At 64.3% G+C, this 26,473-nt stretch overlaps 2 protein-coding genes across 3 annotated transcripts in view; both read right to left on the reverse strand.

The window, feature by feature from the left end:
- RELB (RELB proto-oncogene, NF-kB subunit) overlaps positions 1-1,250 on the reverse strand; it is a 25,762-nt gene extending 24,512 nt beyond the window's left edge. Inside the window, exons 1-2 of the mRNA XM_051828479.2 lie at positions 1,018-1,250; positions 69-116 (exon numbers count right to left, since the gene is read on the reverse strand). Of these exons, the coding sequence (XP_051684439.2) occupies positions 69-116; positions 1,018-1,072 (103 nt within the window). The 5' untranslated portion in view covers positions 1,073-1,250. The remainder of the gene's footprint in view (positions 1-68; positions 117-1,017) is intronic.
- Positions 1,251-4,879: 3,629 nt separating this feature from the next.
- Positions 4,880-26,473, reverse strand: part of CLPTM1 (CLPTM1 regulator of GABA type A receptor forward trafficking) — a 29,666-nt gene continuing 8,072 nt past the window's right edge. For both annotated transcript variants that reach the window (XM_070062119.1, XM_008252255.4), the window contains exons 3-14: positions 17,646-17,769; positions 16,864-17,022; positions 15,245-15,362; positions 10,677-10,762; positions 10,165-10,285; positions 9,398-9,642; positions 8,850-8,943; positions 7,442-7,632; positions 7,111-7,206; positions 6,746-6,881; positions 5,486-5,653; positions 4,880-5,404 (exon numbers count right to left, since the gene is read on the reverse strand). In XM_070062119.1, coding sequence (XP_069918220.1) covers positions 5,229-5,404; positions 5,486-5,653; positions 6,746-6,881; positions 7,111-7,206; positions 7,442-7,632; positions 8,850-8,943; positions 9,398-9,642; positions 10,165-10,285; positions 10,677-10,762; positions 15,245-15,362; positions 16,864-17,022; positions 17,646-17,648 — 1,593 coding nt within the window. In that variant the 5' untranslated portion in view covers positions 17,649-17,769 and the 3' untranslated portion in view covers positions 4,880-5,228. The remainder of the gene's footprint in view (positions 5,405-5,485; positions 5,654-6,745; positions 6,882-7,110; positions 7,207-7,441; positions 7,633-8,849; positions 8,944-9,397; positions 9,643-10,164; positions 10,286-10,676; positions 10,763-15,244; positions 15,363-16,863; positions 17,023-17,645; positions 17,770-26,473) is intronic.

Consider the following 26,473-nt stretch of genomic DNA (forward strand, 5'->3'; position numbering starts at 1 on the left):
CCGGCCTCCCCCAGCCCCACTCGCACGCCCGAAACGCCGGGCGCGCGGGGACCGCGGAGCGCGCTCACCTGTGGTCCTGGAGACGGCGAGAGAGAGCGAGGAGAGGTCAGCGGACCCTGCAGAGAGCGAGGCTGGACTCAGGGGAGGATGCAGGGCGGCCCAGGACCCGAGCATCCCACGCCCCGCCCCTGGGCTCCAAGCCCCGCCCCGCCCATCTAAGCCCCGCCCCTGGGCTCCAAGCCCCGCCCCTGGCCGCTGTCTTCCTTGACTCGCGGCCGGAGCCCGCTCCTCAGCTCCTGTCACTCACCCCAGCCTCCCTCGTGCTCAGGCCCCCTCCGTCTCCCCGCTAAGGTCGGGCCTCGAAGCACCCCTACCCTCATTACGGGAGTCCCCAGCCCCTTCCTGCCCCCAGGGTCACACACAGCCCGGCTATTTGGTCGGGGAGGCGGGCCTCACCGCGGGGCGGTCCCGGCGGCAGGCCCCGCCCCCTCGGCCCTCCGACTGCGCCGCGCTTCCTTCTTCGAGCTGGGCCCCGCCTCCACCCGCGGGGCGTTCCCGGCGTCAGGCCCCGCCCCCACGCCGGGCCCTGGCCCCACCCCTCGGCCCTCCGACTGCGCCGCGCTTCCTTCTTCGAGCTGGGCCCCGCCTCCACCCGCGGGGCGTTCCCGGCGTCAGGCCCCGCCCCCACGCCGGGCCCAGGCCCCGCCCCCTCGGCCCTCCGACTGCGCCGCGCTTCCTTCTTTGCGCTGGGCCCCGCCCCCGCGGGCCAGGCCCCGCCCCCTCGCGCTCGCCGAGCGGAGCCCCGCCCCCTTGTCTGCCTCAGGGTCAGGCCCCGCCCCCTTCTCACTCCTCGCTGGGACGCCTCGCCCGCACCTCGGGCCGGACCCTTCCCCGTCCTCTGCCGCTTCCTCCCCCGAGCGCGGCGTCCCCGAGTCGCCGCAGCCCCCGCACCGCCCCCAGCGTCCCGCGGGAGCCCCGGAGCCCCCCCAGCCCTCTCCCGACCCCGGCTCCGCTTACCCAGGGCCCCCAGCTCCGGCGCAGCGGGCTGTCTGGCGACGCGGCGGCTCGGCATGGCCCGGCCAGCGGGGACGCGCGGCTCGGAGGCCGGCCCAGACCCAAGCGCGCACGCGAGCAGCCCCGCGGACGATCGCGGCCCGGACGAGCGGCGCAGGGGCTGGGGCCGCAGGCGGGGCAGGACGCGCGGCGCCCGGGGCTGCGGGGGGCGCCGGGCCGGGCCGGCGGGCGGCGGGCGGGGGCGGGGCGGCGGAATTCCCCGGCGCCGCCGGCCTGCGCGCCCATTGGCCCGCTCGCCGCGGTGACATCACGGCAGGGGAACGGGAAAACCCCCGCGTGTCACGTGACCCGGGGGCGGGGCCGGCCGGGAAGGGGAGGCCGGGCGCTGCGGAGGGGCCGAGGCGGGTCGCCCGCCGCCCAGTGCCCTGCAGAGACCACTGAGGCCGCGAGCCGGGTCTCCGCGTGAGACGGGAGCCTGGCGCTTCTCGGGCCCGGGGCTTCGCAGCGTAGGCCGGGCACGGGCTCTGGGACTTGCGCCCCGCCCCTGGTGGTCTCCAGTGCCTGGACCGCTGTGGACGGCCGTGGACGCGCCCCCGGGAGCACAGGGACATCAGTGACACCTGGGAACCCTGCGCCCAGCCTCTGAGCATGGGGGCCCGCACACAGGGCAAGCGCCCGCATCCCGCGTGGCCCGTGGGCGGCGTTTGGGTGTTCAGCTCTTCACTGCGTTGTCCAGGCAGACAGAGTGGCCCAGCCTAGGCTGACCGAGCCCCGTGTGAGCGCCGCCTGCCCTGGACCCTGGGCACAGCACTCCCCAGGCCGGGCCTGGCCCCGGCAGTGGACTGAGCGTGGCTCCCGGCCCTTCAGGCCGCGGAGAGAGGTACAGAGCGGCCACTGTCTGCAAAGGGCCGGACGGTGACCACGCCAGGCTCAGGCCCTGGCCGGCCGGGTGTTCTCACTCTGCTGCCCAGGGGCAGCCAAAGCCGGGGTACAATGGCCAGCGTGGCTGTGCTCCAATAGGACTTTTTCTTTGTTTTTATGGGGACACTGGGACACCCCCATCGCACATCAGAGGGCCTGGGGTCCAGTCCTGGCTCTGCTTCGGATTCTAGGCTCCTGCTAAGGTGCGCCCTGGGAGGAGCGGCAATGGCTCAAGTACGGGGGAGACCGGCACTGGGTTTTAGGCTCCTGGCCTGGGCCCCACCCTGGCTGTTGCAGGCATCTGGGGAGTGAACCAGCAGGTAGCTCGCTGGTTCTGTCGTCTGCCTTTTAAATGGATATACGTTTTTGAAATGCCTTTTTCACACATGAGACAGTATTTTTTTTTTATTTTTTAAATATTTATTTATTTGAAAGGCAAAGTTAGAGAGAGGCAGAGAAAGAGAGAGAGAGAGGTCTTCCATCCGCCGGTTCACTCCCCAGATGGCCGCAATGGCTGGAGCTACGCTGATCCGAAACCAGGAGTCAGGAGCTTCTTCCCGGTCTCCCACACCGGTGCAGGGGCCCAAGGACTTGGGCCATCATCCACTGCTTTCCCAGGCCATAGCGGAGAGCTGGATGGGAAGTGGAGCAGCCGGGTCTCAAACCGGCACCCACATGGGATGCCGGCGCTGCAGATGGAGGCTTAGCCCGCTACACCACAGCGCCAGCACCAGACAGTATAAGCTTTGGGTTTTTAACCCCACACAAGGCGGCAGGCTGGACTGGACCTACAAAAACCTCAGGAGAGGGCTGCCTGGCGGGCCCAGGGAGTGACTCCTGGGTTGCCCACGTGCCAGCTGTGTGACCTCAGGCAGCGACCTTCAGTTTCCCGTCTGGACAATGGGCCTAGCAACGGGGCGGTGGTGAGGGTGAAGACGATGGTAGCAGTAGCGGACACTTCCGTACAGATCTCACATTGGCCCAGCCTCTTGTGTCACCGACCCAGGACAGATTACGCAGGGGGTTTGGGGCTCCGTTTTCTCCCCTCCCCTGCTACTGCGCAGGGTCACGGCGCCAGGCCCTGTTCTAACATCCAAAGCCCTGGCCATGGGGCAGCTGAAGCCCAAGAGAGGGGGCAGATGGAAAACAGATGAGCAGACAGGTCTGCCAGGGAGGGGGGCCGTGTCTCCGGAGAGGTCTGAGGTCGCCACACCAGAGCCTGGACAAGTGCGGGAGACACGTGGCTACAGGGCGGGCTGGCCCAGCGATGGGGGACCTGGTGGCCGGTTTCAGGAACAGTGAGGCAGTTAGAACGGAGTGACCACAGGGGGGTGGCCCAGGAGGGAAGGGGGACACGGAGTAATGTCAAGTGCGCTGGAGAAAGCAAACCATTCCTGCGCCTAGTCTACAGCCTGGCTCGTGGTGTGAAGCCACCAAGGGGGCTCCCATGACGACAGACCCAGGCGCCCCCACGAGTCCCCTCTGGCCCACGCACACATCTGGCCCCCTGAGAGGACAGGTCGACATCCTCGGCGCTCAGGGTTTCTGCTGGGCTGTGGACACGGAACCACAGCCCAGGAGCACCGAGCGCACATAGCGTCTCCACTGCCGGGGCCCGCGCTTCAGCAGGTCTGGGGAGGCGCCATCCACTCGCCTGCCGCAGCCCCTGCTCTGTGCTCGGCCGTGCGCCTGGCCCCCCGAGGCAGCTCGGCCACATCCTCACGGGTCTGTCGCGTGCAGGCTGACCCACAGGAAGCGATGACCCTCAGTGGGGGAGCTCAGCTTGAAGGTCAGGGAGGGATTCCCGGAAGAGGCGGCGCTGGAAGTGCGGAGTGGTGAGCCTGGGGCGAGTTCGAGGTGCGGGGGAGCACTTGGAAGCCCCACCCCCTCCCCTAAGGTCGCTCAAGGGTTAGAAGCTAGAGCGCTCATGAGGACCCCGGGGGCCATGGTGGGGTCAGAGCAGGGGCTGGCTGGGCCATGCCTGAGCTTTACAAAGTGCCCTCCAGCAGCTGGACAGACGGCCAGCGCCGGCAGGAGACGGGGAGGGGCCTGGCAGAGATGCGGGGCGGCCCAGGGGCCTTGCCAAACTCCTGGGCGCCTGCGAGGCCCACACTGCGCACCGGAGCGCCACACATGCGCACTTCCAGCGCGATTTCCTGCGGACGCACACCAGGGAAAAGGCACAGATGGCTCGAGCGCTTGGCCCCTGCCGCCCCCATGGAGACCCGGATGGAGCTCCCAGGTCCTGGCTTTGGCCTGGCCCAGCCTGGCCCTTGCAGGCATCTGGGGCGTGAGCCGTAGGTGGAAGATCCCTCTGTCACTCTGCCTTTCAAGCAGATGAGATTAAAACTAAACAAGAAGCTTGGAAAGCTGGGCCCAGGGCTGCGGGGAGGAGCCGGAGCAATGCGGCCGGTGAGGTGCGGTGCCCAAGAGCCCACGGCAGCGAGGCTCCAAGGGCACTCGGGCCGGGTCTACGTACCGCCCCCTCTGCCTTGCCTGCCCCTCTGCCCCCTGCCGGCCCCTGGGCTCCCTGCCTGGCTCTGCAGGGCAGACAGCACGCGGAGCCTGCAGGAGCCTGGGGGGGCCTCAGCCCAAAAGCCTGCCCGGGGCTGCAGGGCCCCCGCCCTCGGAGTGCAGGCCAGGGCACTCAGCCGTGAAGCGGGGGGCCGGGCCCCAGTCCAGGGGCGCCCACTGCTCACACAAGCAGCAAACCTGGCTGCCCACCACGCTCCCAGCCCTGCTGGAGTGCGAGGGGCGCGCGCGCTGCTCTGAACTGGGCCGCGCTGAGCCCGAGCCGGAAGCTCACGGCAAGCAGCTCGGGGTGTCGGCGAACTGGGGACAGGGACAGGGACAGGGACGAAAGGGCCCTCGAGGGCTGGAGGCCGCACAAGTAGCGAGGGGCCAGGGCTCCCGCCCGGCGAGGCACGGGAGGGGAGGGGCTGAATTTAAGTTAAACACCCATATGAATTTATTAAATCCAGACTGTTAAAGGGCGGCGGTGTGGGGGCACGGGCGCTCGGGGACGAGGGACAAGATGATGGAGGGCCGAGGGCGCCCCAAGCGGCCCCGGCCCCGCCCCCGCCCGGCCCCCCGGCCCCGCCCCGTCGGCTTCCCCATGATTGTGGCAGGGCGAGATGGCTGCGAACACAGAGGACGGACGGCCAGACGGCCCCCCCCCCCGCCGGCGCGCCCTGGGCCCGGCCCCATCTGTCCGGGGAGGGGGCGGCGGGGGGGCGGAGGCCGGGGAGGCGGGTGCTGTCACCGGGAGCCGGGGCGGGCGGGGACGGTGGCGCCTAATCCTTCTTCTTGTCCTCCGCTGGCTTCGCAGGGGCTTCCTGGGGCTCCTCGCCGGCGGGGGCGGGGGCGGGGGCGGCCGTGGCGTCCTGCCCGCTCATGCCGAACTCGTTCACCCTGGTGGGGTCGACGCGGTAGATCCACCGCTGGTAGAGGTAGATGAAGAAGACCACGTCTGCGGGGAGACGGGGAGGCGGCGTGAGCGCAGCGCAGTGCAGGCCGCGCGCCGGGCGCCCCCGCGGCCACAGGGCCTCACCGTCCCGCAGGCAGCCGATCCGGTACATGACGGGCATCTTGATGACGAAGGCGAACAGGTCGTCGATGAAGGTGTTGAGGGCCTTGTAGGTGAGCATGCGCCAGGGCAGGTGGGCCACGGACTTGAGCTTGTAGTTGATGAAGAGCTGGGGCGTCATGGTGATGAAGCCTGTGGAGGAGAGACACCTGTGAGCAGGGGGCGGGGCCTACCGCCGAGCCCCGCCCACGCCCCGTGTGAGTGCCCGCTGACCGACCTACCTCAGGGCCTGTGCACGCGCTCTGCCCATCAACAGACCTGGGCCCGGCTCCCTCCCTGGCACCCTGGGCTCAGCCTCTCCTCTGGGAGGCTCCCGGCCCCCTGCTGTGCAGCCCTCACTCCACCCGCCCCCCGCCCTGGCACTCTCCTGTCTGCTTGCTGCTGCTCTGGTTTCCCACAAGACAAAATGTTGCAAAGGACGAGGACAGAAATGGACCCTCGCGTCCTCCTGCTCGGGCCGGCCTGTCTCCCACACTGGCCGTGAGCCCACTGGGACCAGCCTGTCTCCCACACCAGCCATGAGCCCGCTCGGGCCGGCCCTGTCTCCCACACTGCACGGTGAGCCTGCTCAGGGCCGGCCCTGTCTCCCACACTGCACGGTGAGCCCGCTGGGGCCGGCCTGTCTCCCACACTGCACGGTGAGCCTGCTCAGGGCCGGCCCTGTCTCCCACACTGCACGGTGAGCCCGCTCAGGGCCGGCCTGTCTCCCACACTGCACGGTGAGCCCGCTCAGGGCCGGCCCTGTCTCCCACACTGCACGGTGAGCCCACTCGGGGCCGGCCTGTCTCCCACACTGGCCGTGAGCCCGCTGGGGCCGGCCTGTCTCCCACACTGCACGGTGAGCCTGCTGGGGCCGGCCTGTCTCCCACACCGGCCGTGAGCCCACTCGGGGCCGGCCTGTCTCCCACACTGCACGGTGAGCCCGCTGGGGCCGGCCTGTCTCCCACACCGGCCGTGAGCCCACTAGGGGCCGGCCTGTCTCCCACACTGCACGGTGAGCTCGCTGGGGCCGGCCTGTCTCCCACACTGCATGGTGAGCCCGCTGGGCCGGCCTGTCTCCCACACCGGCCGTGAGCCCACTCGGGGCCGGCCTGTCTCCCACACTGCACGGTGAGCCCGCTGGGGCCGGCCTGTCTCCCACACTGCACGGTGAGCCCGCTGGGCCGGCCTGTCTCCCACACCGGCCGTGAGCGGGCCGTGAGCCGCCTGCCCGCCGGGCCTCACCGAAGGTCAGCAGGAAGCCGTAGAGCATGCTGAGCACCCACGAGTACCAGCCCTTGTGCTCCAGGTACAGGAGGCTGTAGACGGCGTAGCAGCCCAGCAGCGGGAAGAGGATCCACGACAGGTACCGGAACGCCATCTGCGGGTCACAGGGCCGACTGCTCCAGCTCCCCTGCTCCCCGCCCTCACCCCCCACACCGGCCTGGCACGCGGCACCACGGGAATTTTCAGGTGGCCCTGGGGACCCGGGACTCAGCCAGGAAGCGAACGCCGCAGGGAGGGGCCAGGGCCGGAGGACGCGGCGGGCCGTGAGGCACAGGCCTGGCAGGCACGAGCAGACGCCCGGCCCCTCCGGGGCGGACACTCACGTCGTCATACACTTTGGTTGAAGACTCGATGTACGTGGACTTGTCTTTGAAGGTCAGGCGGGGTAAGCATCCTGCTACCCTGTGCTCCCGGTCCAGCTGTGGACAGGGGCCGGGCCGGGTCAGCTGGCTCCCTGGCTCCTGCCCCCATGCCAGAACCAATGTCTGCCCTTCCCACCGTTCCCAGTTCCCCTGCCCCACGTGTGACCCGAGAAATCCCCTGCTCTGAAAATCCCCTGGGTCCCGGGAGCGAGGCAGGCTGGGAAAGCCCCAGGGCCAGCTCCAGGGTCGGCGGGCCCGGGCGATGCCCCCAGCCCCAGGCGCGCGGCCTTACCCGGACGTCCATGACCTTGGTGATCTTCCAGAGGTCGATGAGGACCCCGATGAAGACGCTGACCTGGACCACGAAGTTGGTCTCGTTGTCCAGGATGTAGAGCAGGACCACAAGCGACTGGAAGACGCCGAAGAAGACGGAGCGCACGGACAGGCCCTCCAGGGACTGCCGGCTGTTCCAGAACTGGATATCTGCGCGGGGCAGGCGGCCGGGGGCTGAGGAGCCGCCGCACGCCCCCCGCATGACCCTCACGCCCCCGCGGCGGCGGCGGCCTCAGCCCCCGGACGTCCACCCCGTGCTGCCCAGGGCACCGCACAGGCGGGCGCCCCGCAGGCCGCTGCCCGGGCTCCCCACACGTGCTGTGGAGGTGTGGTCAGGAGCCGCAGAGCCAGCACAGCCAGGTCTGCGCTGTGCCGCGCCGAGACCGCCGCCTCCGGCTCCTCGACCCCGCACGGGGCTGGCGGCACCCGCAGGCACCAGCGAGCCCGGGCTCTGCTCTCCGACCTGGGGTCCCTCCGGCACCCCACCTGAATGCCCCTGGGGGAGCCCCAGCCACACCCTGGAAGCCCTGGTCTCCCACGGGCACGCTCCGGCGGTCAGCAGGGCCAGCTCTGCGCTCAGTGTGCGAGGGCTCAGCAGGCCGCAGGGCGGACGTCCGCCCACGTCCGGGGCCCCGTGGAGGCAGCGGCTTGTGAGGGTGGGTGGACCTGAGGGGCCGCGGGAGCTTTCAGTGGCCACGCCTCCTCGTGCCTCACTTCTCATCTGGACAGAGCCCCCCGCCCCCCAGCTCCGGGGGCAGAGTTCAGTGAGCTGGTCCTGCCCAGGACGGCGAGAGACACCGGTCCCTGCCCAGCCCTGGCACTGCAGCGCCGGGACGGGCACGCCATCAGCAGCTTGATCCGGGGCCCCTGGGGCCTGGAGGGTCAGTCGGGGCAGACGGATGGCCGCTTGGCAGCTGGGTGGCCGGGCAAGTGACCTCCCCTCCCTGAGCCTCGGCCCCGGCCTCCACCTGGTGGGGGTGCGCAGGCCAGCGCCCGGCCACCAGCACAGCGGCCATGCAACCACACACGGCTGGCACAGGGGCCTCCTAGCAAAGCAGTGGGCCGGGCCCGCCAGGGGGAGCAGCACCGGGGCTTCCCTGCTCCTGGCCTCGGAGTTCCCCGGCCTGCTTCCTGGAGGCGCGCCCCGGCCTCGGCCTGGCGGCAGGCCCAGCCCCTCCCTCCGCTGCTCCCCTGGTCGGTGGGAGATTCTGGGCTGGGAGTTCGGGCGCCCTTCCCCTTCCAGGCTCACAAGGCCCCTGGAGAGTGGGGGAGGGTGGGGAGGGTGGGGGAGGCAGGACGAGGGGCAGACCCTATCCCCCAGGACCACCCCCACCGCGGTCTCCCACAGGCCCAGGGCCTCGCCCTACCGTTCTTGAATGCCAGGAACTCAAAGACACTGTGGACGATGGAGACGATGATGGTAAGCGCCAGCAGGTAGGGGTTGGTCTCCAGGAGGGCCACCTGTGGGGGGTGCTCGTGAATGCAGCCCCGCCCCCAGCCGGGGGCCATGCTGGAAGCTTTATCTCATGCCCCAACACCCCCTGTAGCACCTGCTGACCACCCCCAGGGCTGAGGGCCAGAGACGTGCAGATGGGGAGACGGCAAGGGGGCAGGAGGCTGCGACTGGGGCAGGCGGGCAGCTGCCGTGAGGAACAGGGACCCACAGCAGTCACAGCTGTGGGCAGCACGGACGTCACAGGCACCAGGAGGAGGGATTCCCGAGAGGGCAGAGATGGGTCAGAGCCCGAAGTCGGGGGCACAGGGCTGGGCCGGGTCAGCCGCAGAGGGCCCGGCCGCGCAAGCAGAAGAGCCCTGACGAGGCCATGGGAACCCAGGCACAGGACCCGGGGCGGGGGGCCCGGAGGCTGGAAACCTGGGCCCGGGCGCGCAGGGCGGGGGCCCGCGCAGCACCCACCTTCACCGAGTCCTGCTCCTCGTCCGACTGCTCGTAGAGCTCGTCACCCAGGAAGTTCCAGGGCGACCTGGTGCTCTGGGCGGCGTAGAGCTGCCAGCGCCAGAGTGAGAGCGGGCAGAAGGAGACGCGCAGCGGCAGGCTGGCCAGGCTCTCGTTGATGGGGTAGTAGTCCTTCTGCAGGTTCCAGTAGTCGTTGAAGTAGATGATGGGGTAGTAGTCGCCGCTCACGGCGTCGAACTTCACGTCTGCAGGAAGCGGGGGCATCACTTGGCACCCGCGGCCTCCAGGGGCCTGCAGGCCCCGACAAGGCCCCCTGGCGTTTGGGGGTGCTGTGCCACGAGCGGCTGAAGGGCCCTGGGCCCGCGGTGGGAAGGGCAGGAGGGTCAGACCCCTGCTGAAGGCGCAGCTGGGCCCTGGTCAGATCCGGCCCCGGCTGCCCCGGCAGCTGCCACACGCCCTGATTTTACCAAGAAGCCAACTGGGCTCTTCAAGACACTGTGGGCAATGGATGCGTATTTGTCAAAAAGGCTTGTGGGCTGGATGAGACTTGTCTGCAGCCTGATTCTGACACATGGGGGTCAGTCCTGGGTCACCAGGGGAGTGGGTGTGGGGGGGAGGAGACAAAGGAGGCAGGACAGGATGGGGGGGGGGAGTTCAGGAGAGACAGAGCCTAGGAAGTTCTCTCAGGGGGCGGGGTCAGAAGACAGGAATCGGGCCCAGAGCACCCTTCCCAAGGCTCCCAAGGGGCCAGAAGGCTGGGGGCTTACACTGGTCCAGGGGTGGGGGCACGCTGCCCTTCACCCACGGCGTGTGGTCATCCACAATGTTGATGGTGATGTTGGGGTGCCAGTGGGAGATCACCTCCACGGGCCCATAGTCCTCGGCTCTCTGAGGAGAGATGAGGTGCTGAGTGGAGGTGCCCAGCAGGCACCGGCCCAAGGGTTCCCATGACAACCACGACTGTGCGAGGACCGCAGGACAGCTGGAGGCAGCTCCCCGGCCAGCTCACAGCGAGGAGGGGGCCCCTGGTGTCACCACAGGCCCACGTGCCGGCCTCGCAGCCCCCAGGGTGGCAGCAACCATCCACCCCGTGAGACACCTCCTGGCTGTGGGACTTCAGCAGGCGTCCTCACTCCACGTGGGCCTGGGGCTAGGCCCGCCCCCACTGCCCAGGGCCACTCTGGACTCCTCCCACTCCCCTGAGAAGCAGGCCCCAGGCTGGTGGCAGCGGCAGAGCCCATCTGGTCCCTGGGGCCCTGCCAGCCCTGCCCATGTTTACCTTGATCATTTCTGGGTCAGCTTCTGTCTCTCCCGTCAGCAGGTTCTTGGTTTTCTGAAACCGCCTGCGCTTGTATTTATTAATCACTGTGGCGGGGAAGGGGGATGTGAGAGACCCGCGTCTGCCAGCAGCCGCTCCCGCCGCCTCCCCCGCCGGGAATCGCGCTACCTGGGGCTGACCTCTCGCCAAACCTTAGCCAGCCTGGTTCCTCCCGATTTTGTTTCTTTGTTTTTACAAAATTATTAGAGAGAGAGGGAGAGAGATCCCCCTCGTCTGCTATTCCATTTCCCAGATGCCCCTAGTAACCTGGACCAAGCCAGAACTTCACCCGGATCTCCTACATGGGCAGCAGGACCAAGTACTCGAGTCGCCTCTGCTGCCGTCAGCAGGAAGCGGATCAGATGCAGAGCTGGGAATCCACCCAGGTGCTCCGGGTGGGATTCGGGCAGCCCGAGAGGTGTCTCAGCACCGGCCAGAGGCCAGGATGCATGCCCGCCCAGCCCCAGCTTCCCCAGGCAGCTTTGTCCTGGGCGCCCTCCCCACCCTCCACGCCCCGCCGCCCCTCCCACCTCCAGGGCCCACAGAGCCAGGGGCTCCCTCCTGGGTGACTGCGGTCTCCTGGTCACGACCTTGCTGCTGGCCACCCTGGCCAGCACAGCCTTCTCTCCACAGGGCAGCCAGCGACTCGCTGAAAGCAAGGATCAGGCCGCGGGTCTGCGGCTCACCATCCCGTGCCTGTGCGGTTCCTCGGCTCACATCTGACGCGGGGCCTTGGGAGGAGCTGCCAGTGCCCCGGAAGGGCCTGCACAAGCCTCACAGAGGCCCCCGGTCAGCCTTCGGTGCTGACGTGACGCCCGCCCGCCCGGCCCCGCAAGGTGCCCGCCCGCCGCCTCCCTGGGGCTGTCTGCCCAGCGCCTGCACACGCTCAGCGAGGGCCCACCCAGCACACGGCCAGAAACAGGCAGCTGGGGACAGCTGCAGCGAAGTCTGGGCCACGACGTGAAGACGTGAAGACGCCAAGCCCAGGGGGCTGCGAGTCCCCGCCTGGGTGTGGCCTCACTTCCTCTTGCGAAGGCCACGGGCCGGCTGTGGGGGAGGCTGCGCCCACCTCTGCCCGGGGACTTTCTGCTCTTCCTCACTGGGGAAGGAGCGCTGGCCCGCCCCTGGGGCCGGAGAGATGGGGAAGTGGGAGAGGGGCCCGGCAACACCCGGACTCCGGCTCCGACAGGCAAGGGGTGTCACTTCCCTGGGGACGGGGAGGAGGAGCGCCCCGTCTTCTCGCAGCTCCCACAAACGTCAGCCCACCGTCCTCTCTGCACTCACTCCGCCCCAGGTCCAGGGGAGCAGTGGGCCCCAGGGTGGGCGTTCACTGTGCGGGAAGGGGGCGGGGCTGGGGCAGAAAGGATGACAGGGGAGATGCCCGGCTCCTGTTCTCAGCAGGGCCTGGCCACAGGCGGCACCAGGCACTGGTCCAGGGCCAGGCTGTGGGCGGGACGCGCAAGGGATTCTGGAACTCTCGCTACAGGCAGACGACGCCGGGTGACATCAGCACCGCGTCCCCGCTTCACCTCCTTCCACGAGGAGGCTCTCGGCCTCTCCTGTGGCGCAGTCTCGGGGACAGCCCTGCTTTACGCCCACCCCTGGCCTTTAGGGCAAAAGGGGGGCTTGGCTGGTCCCATGCCCACTCTTTGCCTTGGAGGTGGCGCGTGGCTGACTGCAAGAGTCCCTGGGAGGAGCCCCCGCCCCAGGGGTCCCAGCTCCAAGGCTGGGGAGGGAGGCCTGGCTGTCCTGGTGGGCTCTTCAGGTCCTGGCTGCAGAGCCGACTCTGCAGACCACACTGCTGTCTGTCCCAGCGCCAACGGCACCATCACCAAAGACAAGCCACAGCGAACACAGGCCTTGCCCGGGCTGACAGGCGGGCAGGCCCACGCAGGCGGCCCAAGGCTCAGGCAGTGTGGCCCGCTGCGCTGCCCCTCAGGCCGCCCGTGCCGCTCTCCTCTGCACCCGCGCTGCAGGGCGGCCAGCTGGGACCCGCCACCGCACAGGGGCACGGACACGGGCCTGTTCTACAGCGCCCAGCAAACACGGGGAGTTTTCCAAACCGGTTTTAGGGATCAACATAGGCTCATCGGGCACAGCTAACAAAAAACAAAGGGGACTTTCTGACAAGGAGTAGGACAGACCCAGCTCACGCAGACGGACGGCGCCCGCTCCTGCATCACACACAAAAAGCCAGGGACCTTGGCCAGCGCACAGGGAATGTTTGGGACGATCGCAATACATAAGAGGTGGCCCAAGGAAAGAAAGAAACAGAGCTAGGCAGAGCGCACAGCATCCACACTAGAGGGCAGTGTTCCGGCACAGGGTTAGGCTGCTGCCGCCAGGGTGGGCTCCCCGACATGGAGGGCCGGCCTGAGCCCCAGCTCTGCTTTCCACCCGGCTCCCTGCCAATGCGCCTGGGAGAGCAGCGGACATGACCTGAGCTTACAGCTCCTGCACCCGCAGGGGAGACCTGGGTAGGGTTCCTGGATCCCGCTGGGCCCAGACCTGGCTACTGTAGCTATCTAGGGAGTGAACCAGCAGATGAAAGATTATCTGCCTGTTTCTCTATACAGAAAGATGGGTACAATGACCACCAATCAGGACAGGAGACAGTGGACTGAAGGAAAAAGTCACTAAAAGCAGAAAGATAACAATTATTATCATTATTTTTGAAGATTTATTTGAAAGAAAAGAAGAGAGAGGTCTTCCATCTGCTCATTCACCCCCCAGGTGGCTGCAACAGCCAGGACCAGGCCAAAGTCAGGAGTCAGGAGCTTCACCAGGTCTCCCACATGGGTGCAGGGCCCACACACTGGGGCACCTTCTGCTGCTTTTTCCCAGGAGCATTAGCAGGGAGCTGGATTGAAAGTGGAGCAGCCGGGATACGAACCAGTGCCCATGTGGTATGCCAGTGTTACAGGCAGCGGCTTTACCTGCTACGTCACAACGCCAGCCCCAAATGACAACTACCAACCATCCAGAAAGTAAGGAGTTGGGCAAAAAAGAATACTTAATAAGGGCTTGCATTGTGGTGTAGCCGGTTCAGCTGCCATGGGTAATGCCAATATCCCTTATCAGAGCGCCAGTTCTAGTCCCAGCTGCTCCACTTCCAATCCAGCTCCCTGTTAATGTGCCTGGGAAAACAGCGGAAGATGTCCCCAAAGTTTGGGCCCCAGCACCCATGCGGGAGACCCAGATGGAGTTCCAGGATCCTGGTTTTGGTCTAGCCCAGTCCCAGCCATTGTGGCCACTTGGTGAGTGAACCAGAGGATGGAAGATTCTATCTCTCTCTCTCACACTCTGCCTTTCAAATAAACAAAACAGATCTATAAACAATTAGAAACAACAACTTGTGTTTACTGTGTAGCTTAGATGTGAATGGTAGGCACACACTCCAAAGCATTGAAATGCTGAGTGCTGTTCTAATAACAACTGCATTCCTGTATGGAGAACTATCCTTCCACAGCAAAGTCGGTGAGAACGTTTGAAACTGGAAAACTAAGAAACCACACATGCATGAGAGACTGTAAGAATACATGATGGGGCCGGTGCTGTGGCACAGAGGGCAAAGCCACCACCTGTGATACTGGTATCCCATGTGGGCGCTGGTTCAAGTCCCGGCTGCTCCACTTCCACTCCAGCTCCCTGCTAATGCGTCTGGGAAAGCTGTGAAAGATGAACCAAGTGCTTGGGCCCCTGCACCCACGTGGGAGACCTAGATGGAGTTCCAGGCTCCTGGCCTGGCGCAGCCCCATTCATTGCAGCCATTTGGGGGAGTGAATCAGCAGGTGGAAGCGCGCGCTCTCTCTCTCTCTCGCTCTCTCTCTCTCTCTGTAACCCTGCCTTTCAAATGAAGATTGAAAAAGAAGAAGGAGTACGAATGCTCTGCACGCAGCAACCTGCTCAGTGCTGGCCAGGAAGCTGCAGACGCCCAGGCCCTCGAGGTCACCACGGGGCCCAGGGTTTTGTGTACAATTAGGACTCTCCCAGTGGGCGTCCAGCACCACCTGGCTGGCCCAGCAGCATGAAAATGGGGACAGTGCTTGCAACAGAAGACCGCAGCCAGCCCCACAGTCCCTCCCCACCCGAGCATCCCGGATCCGCTGGCTCGTAGCAGACCAAACAAGGCCCAGACGCCGGCCACGATGGCGCCTGCTCACGGGGCTCCAGAGACACAGACACAGACCCAGAGATCACCTGGCCGACCTCACACATCCTCCGGCTCCCTCGGTCCACTCCCCGGCGAGTCAGGCTGCGGGCCGTGCATGGCCAAGCCCGGCCGGGGCTCTTCATACACTCTGCGTCTCCCCTTCTCAAACCCGTCTCTGCCTGCTCTCTACCCGATTCCTCCCAGGGAGCCACGGAGGCCGTGAAGGGCGGGCGAGGCGGCGCCGCAATCCTACTCCCTGAGAGCAGGGTTCGCGCCACCCTCCTGGCCCTGGGACTTGCTGGCCCCCACAGCTGCCGGGGGCTCCCAGGACCACATCTCCCGGATGCGGGGTCCAGGCTGCAGGCGAGAGACTTACTCCGGGACATGTGGACCGTGGCGAGCCGGCGGTACAGCGCCTTCTGCCGGGGGTCTGGGTGGAAGCCACTCTTGGTGAAGTAGACGTGGATGTAGATGGAGCCGTTCTGCTGGACGCTCTGAGAGAGACAGGCGGCGCGTGGACGGCAGGCCAGCCCCAGCGGAAACGCTGGGCCACACCAGGCCCGCCGCGGTCACCCCCAACGCTGCAGCATTCACTGAGTGCCCAGGGGCCGAGTGCAGCTGAGCACGGGGGAGCCGACCTCGGGGGTAGGAGCAGACCCGGGTCCCGGCCCCACCGCGCAGCCGTGTGCGCCAGGCCTCCTCTCTGCCGCCCAGTGCCCACGAGGAGGATGCCCATCCCAGCACTGCCCAGAGAGACGGAGGCTTCTCCAGAGGCCCTGCTGCGGGGCCTGGCACAGCCCGGGGCTCCATCCACCTGCGGCCTTCATGCGTCCGCTGGGCAGGAAGTGAGGCCAACACGGCTGCGCCCTGACCGTGGGAAGCGCCACAGCGCCTCCAGCCAGCGAGCTGGGCTTGTGGCTGCCCCATGCTGCACACCAGGTGTGGGACGCCAGCTGGTCCTCGCTCACCCGGCCAGCCGCCAGGGAAGGGAGGGGCGGTGCGGGGCCCGGGGCACTGGCGGAAGGCAGAGCCCGTGCCAGCCCTGCGCCTGACCCTGCAGCCTCTCACCACGGGGCCTGGGTCCCCTCACGGCCCCACCTCCCACCTCACCTGACCCCGCCTGAAGCCTGGACGCAGATGAGGCCCGGCGCTCAGGAGCAGCTCTCACGGCCAGGGTGACAGCCCTGGGCGCAGGGGCAGGCCCTGGGGCTGGGGGCTTGGCTTGAGGCTTCGAGAGAGGCCGTGTGCACCCCTGCTTCAGCCCCCAGAGCCCGAGCAGGAACCCCTCCCATCCCAGGAGGCCTGCTGGACAGAGAGGAGGGCACAGCACAGGTGCAACACTTACTGATGCTGCACCCAGTCCCCTGCTGGGCAGTGCTGGGGATACAGAAGTGACCAAGACAGCCCCAGCCTCACCCTCACAGGACTCAGCCCCACGGGGAGAAAGACCTGACCCACACAGTAAGGACCGAGAGGGGGCAGGGCTGGGATGGGGAAGCCCAGCAGGCCCTGAGAACCCACAGAGGGCTTCCTGGAGGAGGCAGCATTTGTACCTGGGGCTGCCAGAGACCAGAGTCAGCGAGCCCGAGCTGTGTGACCTGAGGCAGTCGCTCTACCTCTCTGCACTTCACCTTCCTCATCTGTCAGATGGGGCTGCCGGGAGGTTTCCATGAGTCCTCCTAGCCGGCGTCCTGCACTTAGTAGGTGCTCACTGCACATCAGCTAAAATTACTTTGAAATGGGCTGCCGGACAAACTGATGACCCCCAGATAAACCCGAGGCAATCACTAACCCCTCGCTGGTTGAAAGCCCAGGACTGCACACCTCGGGCCAGCTGGAAGAATCCCGGGGCAGGTCTCACCCCCACGGCCCTCCTTCTGACGGGGAGGGCGAAGCACAGAGGCCGCGGGACGCAGCGCAGCAGGCGGCTGCGGCAGGGCCGCGAGAGTACCGGGAGCAGGCCCTGCGGTGTGCGCCCAGCCCCGGCCGCCCTACCTGCGGGATGTCCAGCTCTGCGAAGTGCTCGTAGCAGCCGTCCGAGTTCTCGCCGCTCGTCCAGTCGCCGTACACGAGGTCGTGCTGCTCCCAGAAGAGAGCCGAGGTGGCGTTGAAGTCTGTAAAGTGCTCGTGCTCCGAGATGTACACGTGCAGGTTCTGGGGGTGGAGCGGGGGCGGGGGGGGGGGCCAGAGCTCAGGGCCATTCATCGGAGCCTCAGCGCGTGCGCAGATAAAGAGTGGAGGAAGAGCCGGGCGGCGTCGGCCCCTCGTGAACCAGCGTGCGTGGGGACGGGGAGTCGCGGAGAGAAGAGAGTCACTTCTCCTCCCCACCCCGTGGACAGCAGCAGGAGCCCGGAACGCTGGCTCCTTCTGGGCTGCAGCCTCAGGGCAAAGCAGGCACCCGCTGCCCATTCAGGACACGGGGAGTGGGAGCCCAGCCCCTCCTGCCCCCACGGCCCACGGAGCAGGGAAGCGGGGCAGTGGTCACCCTACTGACAGAACCCAGAGCCGCACAGCTGGGGCTGGCGCTGGCCGGGGAAGCTCCGGCTCTGCCCGTGCCCATGACGCCTCCCCAGCTCCCTTCCCACGGCCCTGAGATCAAGTGCTAAAGGTCTCCGCTGTCAACTTCCCAAAGGCATGGGCTCCACCCCTCGGACAATGCCTGATGACCCCACGCCCCAACTGTTCAGAGCCCATGGTGACCAGGAACCCCTCCCTCCCGCCCACCTGCCCCACACTCCGCCCACCTGTCACCTTCTGCCCCTGCATCCAGCGGTTACCATTAAAGTGTCTTTGGGGAACAGGTTGCGGCTGGCGACGCGCGGGGCTCCTCCGGGGCCCGCCTGGTCCTGAGGGGCCGGCCCTCGGCGGAACCAGCTGCTGATGGCCCAGATGATGAAGATCCTAGGAGGGAAGCAGCGCGGCAGTGAGTCCAGGCCTTCTCCTTCCTCCCGCGCCACCACTGCGGAGGGAGGCGCACAGGTGCGGAGCTGACAAGAGGCCGCGAATCCTGCAGGGAGAGACTGGGGTGGGGCGCCTGGCACCGCCCTGGTCTCCACGCAGAGCCCCCAGCCGAGTCCTGCTGGTGACAACCAGGCCATGATGGCTTCGGCCACCAAACCCTCTGACACGGGCAACTGAAGGTGCCAGTGCCCTGGGTCCCCGGTGAGAGGCTCCGGAGAACCTGGAATCCCAGCAGGCAGCGGCACAGAACCTCGGGAGACACCACCAGCGAGCTTCCGGTCGCCTGGAAACCGGACAAGCAGAGAGTACTAATGGGCTAGCCTCAGGGTCAACGGCCTGGGTTGTTCAGACCAACTCTCCCTTTGGAAGGAACTGGAAAAGTCTGATAAAACTTATTAACGTATTGAGAATACAGTGGGGCTGGCATTGTAGCACAGTGGGCTAAGCTGCCACCTGCGACACGAGCTTCCCCATGTGAGCACCAGTTCGAGTTCTGACTGCTCTGTTTTCCACACTGCTCCCTGCTAATGCACCTGGGAGGTGGCAGAAGACAGCCCGAGTGCTTGGACACCTGCTACCCATGTGGGAGACCCGGATGCAATTCCAGGCTCCTGGCTTCAGCCTGGCCATTTGGGGAGTGAACCAGTAGATGGAAGGTCTCTCTCTGTGTTTCCTTCTCCCTCTGTAACATTCCCTTTCAAAAGAGAGGGAGGGAAACAGGGAGGGAGGGAGGGAGGGAGGGGGAAAAGAACGCTGGGGCAGTGTCTGGCCAAGGGTTAAACTGCCACTTGGATTCCCACAGCAGAGCGCCTGGCCCAAGTCCTGCTCTTCTACTTCCCATCCAGCCCTCTGCTCTGTGCACTGCGGGAGGCAGCAGATGACAGCTCAGGTATTGAGCCCCTGCCACCCACGTGGGAGATCCAGACTGAGTTCCAGGCTCTTGGCTTTGGCCTAGCCCAGCCCTGGCTGTTGTGGGCATCTGGGGAGTGAGCCAGCAGATGGGAGGGCTCTTTCCATCTGTCTTTCTGTGCGCTTCAAATAAAAATGAAAATAAACCGGGGGCCGGCGCCATGGCACAGTAGGTTAATCCTCCGCCTGTGGTGCTGGCATCCCATATGGGCGCCAGTTCTAGTCCCGGCTGCTCCTCTTCCAATTCAGCTCTCTGCTGTGGCCTGGGAAAGCTGTGGAAGGTGGCCCAAGTCTTTGGGCCTCTGCACCCACAAGGGAGACCGGGAAGCACCTGGCTCTTGGCTTTGGATTGGCACAGCTCTGGCCATTGCAGCCATCTGGGGAGTGAACCAGCAGACGGAAGACCTTTCTGTCTCTCCCTCTCACTGTCTGTAACTCTACCTCTCAAATAAATAAATAAAATCTTTTAAAAAATCAATAAAAGTTTGAGTGTATATATATATATTATATATATATGAAGACGACTAAGAAGACACGGGGTAGGTGCTAACACAGTGATTAAGACCCTGCTGAGAGGCCGGCGCCGCGGCTCACTAGGCTAATCCTCCGCCTTGCGGCGCCGGCACACCAGGTTCTAGTCCCGGTTGGGGCGTCGGATTCTGTCCCGGTTGCCCCTCTTCCAGGCCAGCCCTCTGCTGTGGCCAGGGAGTGCAGTGGAGGATGGCCCAAGTGCTTGGGCCCTGCACCCCATGGGAGACCAGGAGAAGCACCTGGCTCCTGGCTTCAGATCAGCGCGGTGCGCCGGCCGCGGCGGCCATTGTGGGGTGAACCAACGGCAAAGGAAGACCTTTCTCTCTGTCTCTCTCTCTCACTGTCTAACTCTGCCTGTCAAAAAAAAAAAAAAAAGACCCTGCTGAGGATGCCCACATCCCACACCAGAGTGCCTTGACTCAAGTCCCTGCTCTATCCCTCACCCTAACAGCTGGGTCCCTGCTGCTACTCATGCGGGAGACCAGATTGAGTTCCCAGTTCCCGGCTTCAGCCTGGCCCAGCCTCAGCTACTGGAAAACACTGGATGGGAGATTTCTGCCTATCTTAAGAAACAGGGGCTGGCGCATCCCATATAGGTGCCAGTTCGAGACCCAGCTGCTCCACTTCCGAGCCAGCTCTCTGCTGTGGCCTGGGAAAACAGTAGAAGACGGCCCAAGTCCTTAGGCCCCTGCACCTGCATGGGAGACCTGGAAGAAGCTCCTGGCTCCTGGCTTCAGACAGGATGAGCTTCGCCCCTTGCAGCCATTTGGGGAGTGAACCAGCTGATGGAAGACCTGTGCCTCTGCCTCTTTATAACTCCGTCTTTCCAATAAATAAATAAATCTTTAAAAAAAAAGTTATACTAGGAATATATCAATAAATCTCGTGTTTATGATTATTATGATACAGTAAGACTGTTCTCATAGATGTTCTTGTAGATAATTATTTTTAAATATTTATTTATTTATTTGATAGCCAGAGTTACAGAGAGGCAGAGAGAGAAAGAGAGAGATCTTCCGTCTGCTGGTTCACTCCCTACATGGCTGCAACGGCTGGGGCTGGGCCAGGCTGAAGCCAGGAGCCTGGAACCCCACCGGGGTTGGACCGTGGTGGTCCCCCCGAGCTGCAGGGTGCATCCAGGACCCTGTGTGTACGTGCCCGCCTGTGACAGGTTTAATTTCTACGTGAGGCACAGGCAGAGATGCACACTAAGTGATAAGAGGCAGGGCTGCGCCGTGTAACCCAATAAAGCTGACGAGAGCGGCCTCTCCAGACAGCCAGCCGCAGGACACGCACCCTCCTCAGGCCTCCACAGGGACACGAAGCGAGGGCGATGGCGTAGGCGACTGCCCCTGGGCCACCCGCCCCCAGCTCTGATGCCGGCTGGGCTGCCGGGGGGCCGGCTGGACACGCTGGACAGAGGACCGTCCACAATCCAGCTGGTTCTCCCAGCTCGTGGCAGGGACTCCAGCACTTGGTCCAACTTCGGCTGCTTTCCCGGGTGTATCAGCAGGGAGCTGGATGGAAAGCAGAGCAGCCAGGACCTGAACTGGCGCCCACTCGGGATGCCAGGATCACCAGCGGCGGCTTGACCTATTGTGCCGTCTCCTCTGGCAAATAATTCTAATACAATGTACACGTATGTGAGCAAAAGCAGTGAGCATGCACGGGATTGCATTCACCAGGCCGACGCTGAAGGGGAGATGGGGAGAACTGAGGAGGATAAGGAGCGCTGCGAGGTGCACCTGCCTCGGGCCCACGGGAGGGCACAGGGACCCACACGCGGACGCCAGCACCTCCAGGGCTCCACGCCCAGGGGGAGGCGGGCACCAGGCCACGCTGAGCCCCGCACAGAGGAGCCGCACAGCAGGCCTGCACGAGGAGTCACGCAGGCAGCTCCCGCCTGTACCCTGGAGGAAGGAGACCCTGGGGGCGGGTAATGCCCGCAAGCAGCCAGCAGAGGCAGAGCGAGTCTGCGCGTTCCAGGTCTCAGTGACTTCCCCCGCCTGAGAACCAACATGCAGGCAGGTGCAGGCAGGTGCAGGCCAGGCACACAGGGAACCGAGACGCCGCAGCTACCACAGTCCAGAGGCAGAACAAGACACGAACGCAGAAGTTTCAGACAGAGTCCTCCAAAGTGCTCATGGTCTGCGTCTGGCGCGCGAAGGACCCGCTCTCCCAGTAACATGACAGAAAGAGGCGACCGGAAACAACGGACAGCATGCGAACCACAGCAGTGACAGAACCACCTCCTCGGCTCCCAAAATCCCACCACCAGCAGCCCAAAGCCTCCGACGGCAGCTGGCGCAGGTCATGGCCGGGGCACTCTGTGAAGGGGGACGTGGGGTGGGAGCCCGCCTCTGCGTGGGGGAAGGCGCAGGGTGCAGGCGTGGGGTGAAGATGTGGGGTGTGGATGTGGGGGAAAGCGCGGGGTGTGAACCTGGTGGGGGGGGGAGGCGTGACCAGCTATGGAAATCAGCCCCTGCAGAGTCCCGGTTCTGCTGCTCCCCACTGCCGCACTCCTGGGAGGCCTCGGGCCACCCACCTGGAGACCCTCCTGAATTCCCATCTCCCAGCTTCCATCCGGCCCAGCCCCAGCCATTGCAGGCATCGGGAAGTAATGGGAGTAATGGAAGCACACATTAACATAATTAAAACAACAACAACAACTGGGGGAAGTGGGGGAGTCAGGCTCCAGGTAGGAGGGCAGAGCTCCGGAGCTGGACAACAGTGAAGGCCGCACAATGAGTGCACCTGATGCCGCCGAGCTGGGCGCGAGGAACGGTTACAACATCACGCACAGGAACACAACTGAACAAACCACAGTCCTCGTCTATTTACAGCAGTCAGACTTGAAGACTGTTTGCGGGAGCGTAAGAAAATGCAGACGTAAACAAACAACAAACTAAGAGCCTCAAAACAAAATACTGGGGGGGCCGGCACTGTGGTGCAGTAGGTTAACGCCCTGGCCTGCGGCACCGGCATCCCATCCCGGCTGCTCCTCTTCTGATCCAGCTCTCTGCTGTGGCCTGGGAGAGCAGTGGGAGATGGCCCAAGTCCTTGGGCCCCTGCACCCGCGTGGGAGACCTGGAGGAAGCTCCTGACTCCTGGCTTCGGATTGGCGCAGCTCCGGCCATTGTGGCCATCTGGGGAGTGAACCAGTGGATGGAAGACCTCTCTCTCTCTCTCTCTGTAACTCTTTCAAATAAATGAAATAATTAAAAAAATATATATATTGTGTGAAAAACGAGCAGAGCAAAGAGCCGGTAGGTAAGGGCTGCTGAGGACGCCGGAGTCGCACGTGGAGCGTCTGCGGTCCAGTCCTGCTGCTGGCCTCACAGCTCGCTTTGTTTCGTTTTGTTCTAAGAGAGTCTACAGGGGCTGGGATTGTGACCCCTGGCTCCTGGCCTCAGCCCGGCCCTGCCCTGGCCGTTGTGGCCACTTGGGGCATGAATCAACACATGGAAGATCTCTTTGTCTCTTCCTCTATCTGTAACTCTTTGAAATAAATAAATCTATGGGGCTGGCGCTGTGGCGTAGCGGGCTAAGCCTCTGCCTGCGGTGCCGGCATCCCATATGGGCACCGGTTCGAGTCCCGGCTGCTCCACTTCCAATCCAGCTCTCTGCTGTGGCCTGAGAAAGCAGTAGAAGATGGCCCAGGTCCTTGGGCCACTGACCCCCATGGGAGACCCAGAAGCAGCTCCTGGGTCCTGGTTCCTGGCTTTGGGTCGCCACAGCTCCAGCGGCCAACTGGGGAGTGAACCAACAGACGGGAGACCTCTCTCTCTCCCTCTCTCTCCTCTGCCTCTCCCTCTCTCTGTGTGTAACTCTGACTTTCAAATAAATAAATAAATCTTTAAAAAAAGAAGTGGAGCAGCCGAAATGCAAACCCACAGGGGATGCTCACGTCGCAGGCAGCAGCTTTACCTGCGACGCCACATGCTGGCGCCCCAGCACACTCCAACTTTGGCTCCCTGCTAATGCACGCCCTGGAGCGCAGTGGTGAGGCCCAAGGACTTGGGTGCCTGCCACCCACATGGGAAACCCAGCTGAGTTTCCAGTTCTTGGCTTTGGCCTGGCCTAGCCTGGCCATTATAGGCATTTGGGGAGTAAACCAGTGGATGGAAGATCTCTCTCACACACACTCTGCTTGTCAGATAAATAAATCAATCTTAAAACAAGCAAACTTCTAAATTTTAGAGACAGGGGCTTTGGCCACCAGAATAAAGATTCTGATTCCCAACCTTTACAGACGGGTGGGGACAACAAAATGTAAAACGAGTGCTGTGTTGGGCTTTTGGGAAAGAGAAGAACTGTACCTTCTTTAAAAATATTTTTTATCTGGAAGTCAAAGTTACAGAGAAGGAGAAGCAGAGGCAGAGGCAGAGGCAGAGAGAGAGAGAGAGGTCATCCATCCACTGGTTCACTCCCCAAATGGCTGAAAGGCCAGGGTTGGACCAGGACGAAGCCAGGAGCCAGGAGCTTCAAATGGGTCTCCCACGTGGGTGCAGGGGCACAGAAACTTGGACCATCCTCCACTGCTTTCCCAGGCCATCAGCAGGGAGCTGGATCGGAAGTGGAGCAGCCGGGACTCGAACCAGCGCCCATCCGGGATCCCGCTGCACCACAGCGTGGGCCTCAAACTGTCCTTTTTCATTTCCTTCTCCTTCCCTCTGCCTGGGGTGTGGACGCAGTGGCTAGACCTCCCCAGCCACCGTGGGCGAGCAGGAAACAGGGAAACTAGCAAGGGCGGAATAAAAAGCAAGGAGGATTCTGGGTGGCGGAAGGCTGTAGAATCCTGTTTGCCTCCTCCAGACAGGAGAGAAATAAACTTCTTCTGTGTTACCGTAAGTCTCTCAGACACATGCAAGTGTGTTGCAAGCACTTCTTAACCACAGCACACAAAGTGACACAGCAGGAGAGACGAGAGCCAGCCCTGCCTCCGAGCCACGACGAGAACTGGACCTGCAGCCCAGCGCTGCCACCCACGCGCTGTGTGACCACAGGCAAGACCCTTAACCTCTCTGGACGTCCACGTCCTCGGTGCAATGGTGAGGACAGCACCGACCCTCAGACGGCACTGCACGCACTGACTGCACGCACACGCACACGCGCACCTGCAGTCTCACTTTCCAGTTTTAGTTCTAGCCAACTGTGGTGTGAAAATATTAAATGGAAAATTCCAGAAAGAAACAATTTCTAAGTCTTAATTCGCACGCCTTTCTGAGGCATGTGGTGAAATCTCATGCCACACCTCTGTCCAGCATGTCCAGCCGGCCCCCCGGCAGCCCTGCCGGCATCAGAGCTGGGGGCGGGTGGCCCTGGGGCAGTCGCCTACGCCATCGCCCTCGCTTCGTGTCCCTGTGGAGGCCTGAGGAGGGTGCGTGTCCTGCGGCTGGCTGTCTGGAGAGGCCGCTCTCGTCAGCTTTATTGGGTTACACGGCGCAGCCCTGCCTCTTATCACTTAGTGTGCATCTCTGCCTGTGCCTCACGTAGAAATTAAACCTGTCACAGGCGGGCACGTACACACAGGGTCCTGGATGCACCCTGCAGCTCGGGGGGACCACCACGGGCCATCCAGCGGGGAGCGCGGCCCGGCCCAGTCGGTAGGCGCTGGAGAAGTGTCAGCTCTCCTTGTTTTCACATAGAAAAAAGCCAGGCGTGAACTCTGAGGTGGAAACTACCAAGCGAGAGCCCTAATGTGGGTGGGGTGCTCCCTGCGAGCCCGGTCTGGGGCAGGATCAGGCGGGGACTTGCCTCTGCCTGCAGGAGCCATGGGGCCTGGGTCCCAGCCGGGCCATCTGCTGCCGCCCAGGAGCCGCCGAGGCTCAGGGCTGGGGAAGGCCTGGAAAATGCGCTCCCCAGAGGCCCCACCGCCTCCGAGAGGTAAATACACCAAGGGGGAGTGTGGGAGCAAGGACCCCCCAACAGGCAGCCCTGCCCAGGGGGTGGCTGGCAGACTGGATCCGCCTGGTAGGGTGCCGGGCCCCAGTCCTCCCTGCTCCCAGCACCCACACCGCTCTGCAGCCCCACTAGAGGGCCAAGGAGCCCGCAGGGGCCCCGCCTGTGCCAGCGCCAGCGCTTCCCCAGGTCCCCGCGTGAGCCAATCAGACAGGACCCCCTGACACCTGACCCCGTGACCTACGCTCCCCTCCACGTGAGAAAACAGCCAACGAGCTCGCCGCCAACCCAGCTCCGTGTGTCCTGCCTCCCCCAGGCCGGAACCCCAGAACCAGCTGAGGATGGGCTCGAAACCACAGGCTCCAGCCTCATCCCCAACGAGGCCGCTCTCACCTCAGCTCTCACCTCACCTGCTCAGGGCCTCGAGGAGTTCCTGGGCTCCTGCAAACAACCCGGATCCCGCTGAGGGACTCCGCACCCTGCCCAGCGGCGAGGAAGGAAGCGCCCGGCACGGACATGGGGTGATCTCTAAGACACGCTGTTAATGACAAAATTCCAGGAGCAGAAGAGCGTGCAAAACAGGCTCGCTCTTATGTAAAAATGAAGGGAAAAGATAAAAATAATCTTCGTGCAGAGCTGTGTGGAGCTCGGGAAGGGCAAAGGCTGGATGCGAACGTTCTAAGTGGTTCCTGGTCCCGGGGGAGGGAGCCGGGCGGGCCGGGGCAGCCGGGGCGGCCAGGTTCCGGGGGCTCGGCCCCGCGCAGCCGCTCAGAGGACACCAGGCAGGTTCCGGCCCAGAGCAGACGGCCTTGCTGGCACTTCCCGGGGACGTGGGCCACTTCCAAGCTGCTTCCCCTTACATTTGCTAAGTCTGTCTCTTTTTTTTTTTTTTTTTTTTTTTGACAGGCAGAGTGGACAGTGAGAGAGAGAGACAGAGAGAAAGGTCTTCCTTTGCCGTTGGTTCACCCTCCAATGGCCGATGTGGCCGGCCCACTGCGCTGATCCGAAGGCAGGAGCCAGGTGCTTCCTCCTGGTCTCCCATGGGGTGCAGGACCCAAGCACCTGGGCCATCCTCCACTGCACTCCCTGGCCACAGCAGAGAGCTGGCCTGGAAGAGGGGCAACCGGGACAGAATCCGGCGCCCCGACCGGGACTAGAACCTGGTGTGCCGGCGCCGCAAGGCGGAGGATTAGCCTAGTGAGCCGCGGCGCCGGCCATAAGTTTGTCTTAAACACTGAGCAACACAAGTGATCAGAAGCTCTGATGGCAGCCAACATCCCCTGTGCGTGTGCCAGGTCCCGCG

Source organism: Oryctolagus cuniculus, chromosome 18 (genome assembly GCF_964237555.1).
Source record: "Oryctolagus cuniculus chromosome 18, mOryCun1.1, whole genome shotgun sequence".
In the NCBI taxonomy this organism is placed as follows: Eukaryota; Metazoa; Chordata; class Mammalia; order Lagomorpha; family Leporidae; genus Oryctolagus; species Oryctolagus cuniculus.